General features: G+C 36.8%; 1 protein-coding gene across 7 annotated transcripts in view; it reads left to right on the top strand.

Annotated features, from left to right (window-relative positions):
• The window catches only part of SUGCT (succinyl-CoA:glutarate-CoA transferase), a 492,934-nt gene that overhangs the window by 245,851 nt on the left and 234,626 nt on the right, over positions 1-12,457 (top strand). Inside the window, exon 13 of one of the 7 annotated variants that reach the window (XM_073332840.1) lies at positions 8,767-9,925. The exons of the other annotated variants lie outside the window; for them this stretch is intronic. Coding sequence (XP_073188941.1) covers positions 8,767-8,796 — 30 coding nt within the window. The 3' untranslated portion in view covers positions 8,797-9,925. Of the gene's footprint in view, positions 1-8,766; positions 9,926-12,457 lie in introns of those variants that run through there. 7 annotated transcript variants of the gene reach the window in all.

Raw genomic sequence — 12,457 nt, 5'->3', positions numbered from 1 at the left:
ACAACAATCATTAACTGATGACCCTAAAATGGATTGCACATTTGGAAATATAGCCTTTTCCATATTGCATCAGGCCATTGGTACATCAAGTCTTGTACAGTATCTTGCTCTCTTCAGTGGTCAATATCTGATTCTTCAGAGGACAGGAGGGCAAGAATCCATAACATTTTTCTATGCAAATACTGCAGTGCGGGAAAATAATTCTTCACTCTCACAAGCAATCATCCTAGTCTTTATCGCAGGTGTAACTACAAAGTATATTGATAAAATTATCAAACTTTGAATACAGTTAAATGAAAATATGATGCAGAAATATTTTGAGCCTTTTCTTGGCTAGGAACTCCCAAGAGCTAAGAGGAATTTGTCTTTTGTTTTTAGTATTTCACAAAGTTAAATGTTTCTTTATTCATAACAGATACCATACATTTGGTTAAAATGTTTTTACCTTCTTATGCCCATAAACATATGAAAGCTGGGCACTGCACTGATTTTCCCATTGGAGCTTGTTGGGTTGATTGTTCTCTCGCCAGCTCAACCAGCTGTCTCAGACAAAGTTAAGAGGCTATATTTTGCACCTATTTTGCTACTCAGTGAATCTCATTTAAATGAATTTATGATGTTGGAATAAACCTATTCCATAAAGACTATACATCTACTTGAGTGCAAATGTATGCAGAGTGAACATCCTCTGAATCAAATATCTGATAAAGGAATGAGAGTGTTCAAGGAATCAAAATGCATCACTAAAAATTGTAAAATAGAATTGATGACTGAAATAAATGAATCTGTTCTGTATGTAGTGTCTGCTGTGCACCAGTATATACCAAGACTGTGCGCCAGAATAAAAGAACAGAAAAGGAAGGTGTGATAAAGGAACACATTTATTGTATACCAAGGGCCTGCATTTATAAAGCTACTGCTGCATACGACTGGAAGTTTTGGTAGATTAATGCACTGTTATTCCTTGAAATGAGGTAGCACAATGCTGACTTTGCCTGTGGAGGATAACCAGGCCAGCTTTCTCACTTCATAATTTTCACAGGGATTAAGCTTGGGTTTTGTACACTACATTGCAGAAGGCTTTATTTTACTCAGGGGTTAGTTGGTTTGGGGAGTTATACGTAGGGTGATACTGAAAAGGAGATCCTGCACTTTTTTGTTCAATGGGCCACAAAATTTAAAAAAGTCAATGACGATATGAGAGAGAGGATTTTTTAGAGGTTAAAACGATGATGTGTTGAAAGGGAGGTGAGGGGGGAAAGTATCACTAAAGTGCCCCTGCTGAAAACTGCATACCAAATTGAAGGGAGGACTGTTGTAGTTTCCCTGCTTCTGACAAAGTTTGCTGTCCCTCTGGATTCTGTTAAATCATCTCTACCATGAGACACATAATGATGCCTTTGCCTTTGAAATGGACCAGATTGCACCAATTGCCAGGTTTTTTCAAATTGTTTTTCTGTTAAGGAGCATGCTTATTCCCAACTTCCCTCATAGAACTTCCTGAAAAATTGTGTTACTTCCACACACTTCTCTGAATTCAATATTGCACTATCTCTCTGTTCTCATCACTTTTTGGGAACAAAATGTAAGCATTTCTAGTGAAGTGCGGCTTAATGGGTTTGTTTAGTAAGTGGCATTGGCTCACTTCCTGATTATAGTTCTGAGAAAATGCTTATGCTCAAACGGGAAAACAAGTGAATAGTCCCTTTTCCCTGGAACTCAGGGTTTATCGTATAGTTATGGGAAGAAATGTGTGGTAGAATCCCTTGTTGAAATATTAGCATCACATCACTGGTTTAGATATATTTTCTACATCATTATCTCTCTGAGAGGTGAATCTAAGAGAAAGGACCAGTGCAGAGAGCAGTAAGCTCAGTCTTCCATTTGTGTTGGATATTTTGTTTACATTTGTAATTGCACTTTATATTTTTGTGGCGAGTACTCCAGACATCTGTAGATGGGTCCTCCATTGCCCTTCCCAATCCAGTATCTCAAAAATGACTTGGACTCAGAAGTTTAGGGCCAGTTCAGGAAAAAGTTAATGAATTTGCATCTATCCCTTTATTCTGGGATGCTATTTTTCACCTGTGCATCCAATCACTGTCCTTGGGTTTCATCATCAGCACTCACGTGTCTGCATAAACCACCAATATGCTATACACATTCTCACTCTTCAACAACAACTTTACCCTTTCATAGACCATCTTGTCAATTCACTTCCTGTACTACAAAAAGTACTACAGTGGACTGGGACTGGGTAGAACAGAAAATCCACCAATCGCTCAGGTTCTGTAACCCAAATATCCCCAACACTCCCAAATCCCATTTATAACAGGAATAGAAGACATTTCCCAACAAGACCATACCATAATCATAGTCAGAGTATCAGATATGTAAAGCTTATCCCACTTTTATTGATATACAGTATAAGGACTTCATGATCACTGAAATAATGGAAGAATTCTTTTTCGTTCATCTTCTCTCAAGATCTGTCTAGACTAGGAAAATCTGTATTTAGGAGACGTTAGCTAACTTGCGTTAATAAACACATTTTTAAACACCACTTAGCCCTAAACGTAGACAAAGGCAGTAGGATTTCAAACTCAAGGATTTACCACAATCAGCTAACATTTTAAAATTCCACTAGCTTTGCCTCGTAGAGAACCAAAAGCAATATCCAAACCAGTGGCTTTTGGATGTGGATAGACTTTCCTTTACCTCTGACCCGGATACCTTTGGAATCCACATGCTATGAAGGTTCTTCCCCTGGCTGTCTTTTACTAGAAATAGTACTAAAATATATATAATATATATAATATCATATAATATATATATTCAGCAACATTAAGTCTTGAAACAATTTCATTAATTTTCATCCCCATTGTTTCCTAATCATCTTCAGTTTTTTGGCATTCATAATATAAAGCAGCAGTCATAAGATGTGGGCTCACACTACTGGTGACTGAGGCTTCACAATGTATTGCACGTCAACAACCATCAAAGCATTATGCCAGCACAGCTGTAAGCAATGCTGCAGAATGCTTTACAGTGCACCACAAGGCCTTTAACAGCCAAAGACCAAGCACATGGGGTAAAACTGAAGAGGAATGGAAGCAAGACTGAAGGGAAAGGGAAGCAAGTCTAAAAGGGTGATACAATTTAATCAACTATAGGTGTGAATCTTTCACCCACCATGGAACCATGGGGGTCAAAAAGGGGCCATATAATTTCCTTTGTAAACTCAGATTGAAACAACAACTTGTCTGACCCTGGGACTTTTTGTTAACATCATTAACAGCTTCAATCATACTCAAACTGAGCTGCCAAAAAAATGAAGTTTTTGACTAAGCTGGATTGCCAGGTGATACATTTTTTCCATGAATGGAATGAAATGTTGTCTACCTTTTCCCAACTGATTATAATCTTTTATTCATTTGTAGTGTTAAAATGAATACTGCAGGCATTCTCACTGCTAAGTTAATCAGTGTCTTTTTGAGGGGGAGGGAGACAGAGGTTAAAAGGGTTGAGAGACAGGCATTTGCTCTTTTAGGGACACTGATACAGTAGTTAAGAAAACATTCTTAACCTGCTAGAGGGACAACTGCTTTCCTTAAGAAATGAGAGGGAGAGAGAAAGAGAGAAAAGTGTATTTATAGAAGGTCCTATAAAGACACTGTATAGGCTATCTGCTTGCAGCGTTTTATATTCAGACTTCTTCTAAAATATGTTCTTTTAATCAGGCCAAGATCATACAGTACATTAAAAGAATTCTTTAAAAGTTTTAAAAATTTACTGGATGACCTCAGTGTGGTCCTATTTAGCATACCCTTGGGAACATGTGTATGAAATACAATGTGGTTTGAGGTTTTTCAAACAATACAAACTTAAAAGAGAATATGTATTTTTTAACAGAAACAATTCAAATTCCTCCAAAAGATAAAACAAAACAAAAGCAGGTATGCACCATACTGCAGATAGGCCATGAAAGCATAAAGATCTGTGGCTATTAAGTAAGGGGAATGAAAGTATTCTTCTCACTTTTTTCATTAGGTGTTCTGTCTTTTACAGTCATCGTACAACGCCATTGTTGTTTCCAAATGGCTGGCAGAAATTTAAAAAAAGAATAAGATGGCTGCATTATGGACAATTTAATAATTTGGTAGCTAATGTTTAAAACCACACTCCTTGTTACATTTTATCATATCAATGCTGTGGGCAGAAAATAAAAATGAAAGTCCTGAAATGGTATTTTTTAGCAGAACAGTTACAGACATACCACACAAGTTGAGTACATCAGGTGTAAGACATCATCCTGATGCATCACTTCTGAGAAGTATTGGGAGGGAAATATCAGAGTTGAAATATCACAGCTGGCTCTGATTTCAGCTCATGCCAAACACCTGCAAGCTCTAAAAGGATACCAAAACAAAACTCCACCCTGTGGCAGAAGGCCATCCCTTAACAACCTTTTCCTGACTTTGCATCACTATAAAAATTAATTTAACATTTTTACAGAACCCTTATTTTTCATGTCCCAGAAGACTAATACAGTTCCTTTAGCCATTCTGCTGAATATGCCTCAAAAACAGAAAGTTAAGAATTGAAATATTTGATAGTTGGAAATTATCTGATGTTTTCATCTTATTATTTGTGAAAGCCTGTGAAATTGGTGGGTTTTATTAATCTCTAGACTATATCATATTCTGTAAATCATTTCATTTGAACACGTCCTGGCAAAAATTTCCTAGCATCTGGTAAAAGCTTCCACAATTGAAGGTATGAACACAAAAAGCAACTCAAGAAACAAAATGTATTTTAATGTGTTTAGTTTCTTTTTTTTAAAGTGATGCACTTTAAGGACCATGTTTTGAATCACTTCAGTGGTTAATATTTACTGAAACAGTTTTGCAGTCCACTAAGGGTTATTCAAGTCAAGTGAAATTATATTCTTGTCTATAATACTGCAGAGAATTTGTTACATAAAACGGTTCCTGCGACTGAAAAACAGTTCATGAAGGCCTTTAGGTTATACAGTGTTTCTGGAAGTAATTTCTAGTAGACAAGTGAAAGAGAGGAATTAAATTTTGCATTTATCTCTTTAAGTATTGGACCTGGTTGGAAATTTTCCAAAGGAATGTTTTTCCAGAAAAAGCAAAGCATTTTGTGAGAACATGTTGCCTTTAAAAAAATTGTTTTGAAGTGAAAATTGGAGAAAATGCCCCACATCTTTCAATATGATTGAAACATTCCATTTAGACAATTTTCAAAATGAAATGTTTCAATTTCCATTTCAAAATGACTTTTCATTTCAATTTTTAACACTAGGAAGTATGATATCAACAGTTGAAATCCAAATGAACACTTTTAATTTTGTCAAAATGAAACATGTTGATTGACCAAAAATGCAATTTTTTCCAGAATGTTTGTGGAAAAATTTGAATTTTTTGTTTTCTTTCTGTTCTGAAACCAAAGAGATTTCAGAATTATAAAACTCCCCTTGAGACAAAATTATGGTTCCTGCCCACTCTAGGACAGTGGCTACTGTACCCCTTTTCAGACTACTGTACCCTTTTTGGGAGTCTGATTTGTCTTGTGTACCCCAAATTTAACTTCACTAAAAATTACTTGCTTACAAAGTCAGACATAAAAATACAAAAGTGTCACAGCATGCTGTTACTGAAAAGTGTGTGCGCGTGTATGTTAGTAATACATATGCCTACATGTGTTATGAAGAGCAATCCCTTCTATTATAGACTCCCATTTTATGAAGATCATAAATTTCCTGAACTGGCTTTGAAATTAAAGAGGGAGCCTGCAAGGACGTTTTCAAAAAGTTGCATTATGGGTTCTCAGTTCAGGAGCCTAGTGAGAAGCTTCTCACTGACCTTTTCAAAACTTCAGTTGTCTTTCTTCACTATGCTCCAGCATTAGCAGTTCACGACACAGCTTTTTCAAAGCCCTTTGGTTGGTTTCTCTCTTTAGAGAGGTTGCACACTGGTTCACTAATCCTGGAGCTCAGTGAAGTGATGCCAGTCAGTTTCAAAGAGTCTGTACTTAAGGTCCTGTAATCTTGGAATGCACTGAAGGCCATGCCATTGAGCTTTCAAGGAACAGTGTTTGCTGGTGTGTAATTTCTTTGAAGTTCCTAACAGCATGTTAATCTGACTGGCATTTTCATTCTTGGATACAGTGCAAATTTGGAGTCGTAACTGAGCTGAAATTACCCCAAGAATTTCAGTTTATCAAAGTTTGGTGAATATGGGTTTCATTATACGTAATAATACACATCCTTAAATTATTACATTGTAATCCCATCACATTTTGCAAGGTAAGTGGGGTTGTCCTTGGTCTGTCTTCTAAGGTATATCTAAGTGCTTGGAGGAGTTGGTGCTGGTGATTCTGTACGTGGCATTCTTCCCACAAAGTCTGTACTGAACCAGTGCCGCTGCCTAATGGTGGTAGACACTGTGCTGCCGGATGCAGTCATTTGCTTGTATTATACATTCATAGTTGCATGCACTTTCGGTTACTAAAGATCCTGAGGCAGTTTTTAATAATAATAGTAGTAGCGTCCTGATCAAATTTGAGCTTGAGAACTAATATTTTGCCAACTTAAATTCCCTCAGCAGTTTCAGTTGAAGAGAGTATTTTTCTTCACTTGTTGTGTACTCTTTCCCCTAAAAGTTGTGGAAAGTAATATGTACATTGCTTATCAGCCTAAGAAGGTTTTTGATCTTTAGGTAAAGAAGAACCTCTATCTTTCATTTTCAAAATATCACAATGAAGTAGACATGTATCCAAACTGAATTAAGTGAAGTTAGGATAGAAAGAGTTTGCACAGATATCAAAGGCAAAAGCTTTGGACGCTCAAAGCCAATTTTCAATATATGATTTCAGGTAACTGTAGTTGAGTTTTGACTTGTTTTTGAATTTCTTAATTTCAGTGTCAGACTGTGTCCAGGAATTTCCTGTGAAGGAAGATAGCCTGGGCTTCTTCTCTGGGAAAAAGGGCTGGTCTGCACACAGTTTTTGTACTCCTTTAACTAAATCGGTTTGAAACTGGAGTAATTAAAGTTTTACAACCCCCTAATGTGGATGGCATTATACTGATATAATGGTGTTTATACTGGTATAGCTTATTCCTGTAAATTTAGGAAAATAAGATATACTGGTGATAAGGGATCTTTATAGAGGCATAGCTGCATCCACGCTAGGGAACGTACTGCTTTACCTGTTCTGTTTTTAAAAAAAAAAAAAAACACATCCCTAACCCAAATAATAGTACAATAACTCTGTGGACAAGGCTATAGTGTGTTTCTACTGTCCAGCTGCCTTTTCTGGGTTTTTCAGCTGAGCCCTGAAAATCACAAAAGAGATATGAATCTCATTTAAAAAAGCCAAACACTTGATCAGCGATTAAAGAGTCCTTCGGGATGCCCCAGGTGAGTTTCCGATGTTTAGGGCAGTGCTAGAGGTGCACTGAAGCTCACACTGGGGACACTTTGCTAGGTGTTTGTCGTTTCATACATACCTGTGCTATGTGTAATGGCCCATAAAAGGGGATATTCCCATAATTCACAAATAGCCTTAGGAAGAGGATGGCAAACAAAAACCGACCAGTAATAGCACTAGAAAGGGAACTCTTGGGCAACATGAGAGAGAGAAGATGCAAAGGTGATATTTCAGGAGTTTTGACCCTAGCTCAACAGTGGAAAAAGAGACAGACACATGAGCATGGCAAAAAATGGAGGCTGTAATGTTGTTAACTTAACCTAACTCCTGAAGGTCCAAAGCAGGATTGCAACAGTTACCGGGTTGAAGACATTACAGTGTGGATCCCAATTTGGTTGCCAGGTATCAAGAAAAAAAAAAAGGAGTGGGACCAGCTCTTAGCCACCTCAGCCAGCTAAAAGGGGCTAAAAGCTAAATTTCCCCCCTCACTGTTATCTCACCCAAAATTTGAAGGACTAGACAAGGGATGCTGCAAGCTGTGCAAAACATTGATGATTACACCCAACTTGCAATGCAAAGGCCCAGGCTCAGTGCCTGTCCATCCCTCTGCAGGAGTTTGGGCCCCCCAAAACTGACCCTTATTAACATGCAATCCATACTAGGAACCTTCTGTATTTGTGACCAGCCCTTATTGATTATTAGGTCTTGTTCCTTTTTCATTGTTACATGCCCTTTTCCTAGGTACCGTTAATGTGACTATACACTTAAATTTTTGCAGTGTGTTGGTCCTGTAACTTGACACTCAATAATATATCTAGCCATTAAGTTAAAGACTGATTTCTAGAACTGCCTTTTTTTTTTATAGGCTCCCACCTACCCAGTAATTAGTCTGTTAGAAATAGCATCATTTATAAATATTCTTAATACTAATCAAATCAGTATGACATTCAGCATCTCTTCTATGGAAGTTTAAAATACTTGGAAATCAATATAACAATCCTTCATGTCCTTATCCCCTAAATATGCTGTCCCACCATTTTAAAAATTAAAATGTGATCAACTAAATGTAGCCATTATAACTGAAATGAAATCAAAGGAAAAAATGAGAAGCAATTTTTAAATCAAGTAAATGTGTGGATATATCCCATATGACAAAACTTTGCAAAAATAACTGCAAATTGCTGGTTCTTTGAGAAATATTTGCTGTCACAAAATTTTTCTTCTTTTCAGTTCTGTCAGTTCTCTCGTTGTAGTAGAACTAAACGCAAACACTCTCACTCTCACTGCACACGCTTTCTCTCTCTCTCATTATAGACGACTGATGGAAAAATAAACACCAAATAAGAGCATCTGGAGATGGTTTATTTCTTTACAAGTTGACTGGAAGACAATGTTGAAACAGACACTGCTGTCGTTTCACAATACAGGAAATTTGGAAAAGGTGTCACAGCTGTTTTAAATAACTTCATTTTGAGCATGCCAGTCATGTGGGCATGAGCCTTCACTTCTTCACTAGGAGCAGAGGAGGAACTCATCCTGCAATAAGTGTAACTTAATTGAAATCAATGAATTTCCACCAATTTGGCCCCTTAAAGGCAAAAATCAGTGCCATGGCCTAACTCAGCAGGGTATTTAAGCGTCTTCCTGACTTTAAGCAACTAAGTAGTCCCATTAAAGTCAATGGGACTACTCATGTACTTAAGTATGAAATGGGGCCTATAATTGATTATATACTTCTTAATATTAAATAGTAAAATATGTGTGTGTGTGTAAGTGATCTAGGCATTTAAAAAAAACCCAATAACACTGAGAGGTAGAATGATTCAGTGAAAGGCCTGATTGGTAGCCTTGGGAACCAAAGTCTCCTATTTAACCTAAACAGAACAGTTATGGTACCTCACAGGAAGCAGCAATGCAATGTTGTCCAAACTGTTTTGCCAAAGTGCTTCAAATCTAGCCTGGGAGGACATGCTTTAGGCTTGGATGAATAATTCAGTCCCCTGCCAGTTTACTCCATGTCATTCTGCTGAGACACCATCAGATTTGCCAGTTATGCAGGTGGTTAGTGTAAACCTGGTCACTAGGGGTTGAGCTGAGACCACCAACTCTTTCTCATTAATTTTGATGGTAATAGCTTTGGTCACTACTGATCAGGGCAGGGTTACAATAGATGACAACAGAATTAAATATGTGATAGTATGTGATAAATCCATTCTTTTAAGGAAGTATAATATACTGTTTATCTAAACTTTTGTCAAGTATTGTACCTGAATCCATATAATAAGACATATTGCACAATTTGTATAAGAGGTCTGGGATTTTATTAACTAAAAAAATTGAATTTAAACCTGTAATGTATTCATTTACTTCATCACTGGAAAGATATTTGAGAACTATTTCAGCACTTTAGGGTGCAACCACAGCATCCCAGCCTGTATGAGTTTGGAGTCAATAAAAGACCACATTTGCATTATTATCTCTGAAAAGATGCAAAGGTTTATAGAAAATGTGTTGTAACCTGATGTGATCATCTCTGCAGTTATGATAGAGATTGACAGATATTTTAGACATTATTCATGCTGAGAAATGTCTATCTTTTAAAATTTCAGCATGCTAACTTAAAGGAAATGCTGTATTTTCCCCCAAAGCCGCTATGTCCCCTTTGCTTGAAATCTCTTGCTAGTTTGTTGTGTGTGGAAAACACACATCTTCTTCCCTCTATTTAGTGGCTCCACATAGGAGAGGGCTGCAATATGGCAGTTATTTCAGCTAAGCGGTAACTCCACCCCTTTTTTTTTCTGGTGCTGGCCTTATTGCAGCCATTTGTCAAGGAAATGAAATGCTAAATGTATCTACATTGAGCTAAAAGCACCTGTAGTGGCCAAACCAAAGGAGCATTTTGCTGATATATATGTCCCAAAATCAACTTGGTGAGTGTGTCATGTAAGTCCCTCCAACAGATCAACTTTTCTTCATTGCTGCCAAGATATGCATTTATTTGTGCTGCTTACCGAGGTCTTCCCCATCTGTCTGATAGGAGAATGTAGCAATGGCATTAGTCAAGATGAAATTCTGTTACTGTTGCGGATTTTTAATACCTTATTATGTTCAATGTCTCAACTTTATTTTTCATTACAAAGTTGTGTTTAGTCATTTTAAAATTAGCTGAGAACCAAGACAGGAAGTTCAGTGTTTTGGAAATTTGTGTTAATTTATAGCTCAGAATATATGTATTAGTAATATTACTACACAGATGATGCATACATATAATTCTTAATACAGATTTATGCTACAGGTCTGGTCGATTGATAATATCAATAAAGAAGTGTACTTAATTGTGTAAAATAATTACTAATTATGTACATAGTAATATACTTGATTGTGAAGTGCTTTGAGATCAACTTATGAAAAATACTATATAAGAACTAGGTATTAGTATTAAAAAGAGTATGAATACACACTTAATCACTGGGCCATCATTGTGTGCGGGGTAAATAACATGGTTTTAAAGTATTTGCAATTATTTATTTGATAGATTCAGGCTCCACTTAACTACATATTTAGGAACCTTTAATTTTTTTATTCTAAGTATACTGTACTGTTATGTCAAGATGGGTCTAATGTCCATCTATTACATTTAATATAATCAAAATGACCAACAAATAATTTTTATATGTAGTAAAAGAAAGAAAGCAGCAGTTAATATAACTTTTTCTATACCAATTAGCAAGGAGTAGATTTTTAGTAACAATTCAACTGGTTGGACACTTCAGATTAAGTTTAAACTATTTTAGTAACAGTAAGCAGCAGGAGAAGAAAAATATAGTTTATATCCATTTTATAGGCAAAGAGCTGTAGACGGTTTGGGCTAAGTTGCTTTCTTCACAAGGTTCATACTTTTATTACTGTAACAGAGTGGCTGGCAGACTTTGCAGAGGGATCGAGGGCTTGTCGAGTCGTTTGAAAAAGTGCAGGGAAATTACATCTGAGTCACAGTGGCAGATGCATCTTGTTAACTCCAACCTGGGTATAAAAGGGGTTGGAACAGAAGAGGCAGGGGAAACTAGAAGCTGGGATAGAGGCGGTCTTGCGGGGAAAACTCTTGGAACGGCCAATCTTGCGGGGAGAAAGTTTAGACTTTGGTATATGTTCTCTTGTTTTTGAGTTACCAGCAGAGCCAAATGCCAAGAAAAAGGTAAGTATGGCAATATACAATTTATGTATGTTTTGTTCAGAACATGTTAGAAACTCCACCTGCGTACAATTACTTTGTGTTTTCATTAGGGCTGTCAAGCGATTAAAAATTTATCGTGATTAATCGTGCAATTAAAAAAATTAATTGTGATTAATCGTACTGTTAAACAATAATATAATACCATTTATTTAAATATTTTTGGATGTTTTCTACATTTTCAAATATATTGATTTCAATTACAACACGAAATACAATGTGTACAGTGTTCGTGTTATATTTATTTTTGATTACAAATATTGCACTGTAAAAGCAAAACAATGTAAAATTTTAGAACCTATAAGTCCACTCAGTCCTACCTCAGCCAATCGCTCTGACAAATAAGTTTGGTTACAATTTTCAGGAGATAATGCTGCCCACGTCTTGTTTACAATGTCACCTGAAAGTGAGAACAGGCATTCGCATTGCACTGTTTTGGCTGACATCGCAAGATATTTACGTGCCAGATGTGCTAAAGATTCATATGTTCCTTCATGCTTCAGCCACCATTCCAAAGGACATGCGTCCATGCTGATGACGGGTTCTGCTCGATAACGATCCAAAGCAGAGCGGACCAACACATGTTCATTTTCATTATCTGAGTCAGATGCCACAAGCAGAAGGTTGATTTTCTTTTTTTGGTGGTTCAGGTTCTGTAGTTTCTGCATTCGAATGTGGCTCTTTTAAGTCATGTGAAAGCATTCTCCACACCTCGTCCCTCTCAGATATTGGAAGGCACTTCAGATTCTTAAACCTTGGGTCGAGTGCTGTAGC

The sequence above is a fragment of the Lepidochelys kempii genome, chromosome 2 (genome assembly GCF_965140265.1).
Source record: "Lepidochelys kempii isolate rLepKem1 chromosome 2, rLepKem1.hap2, whole genome shotgun sequence".
Taxonomy (NCBI): domain Eukaryota; kingdom Metazoa; phylum Chordata; order Testudines; family Cheloniidae; genus Lepidochelys; species Lepidochelys kempii.
The sequence above is the reverse complement of the archived record's forward strand: the minus strand, read 5'-3'. Positions and strand labels throughout refer to the sequence as shown.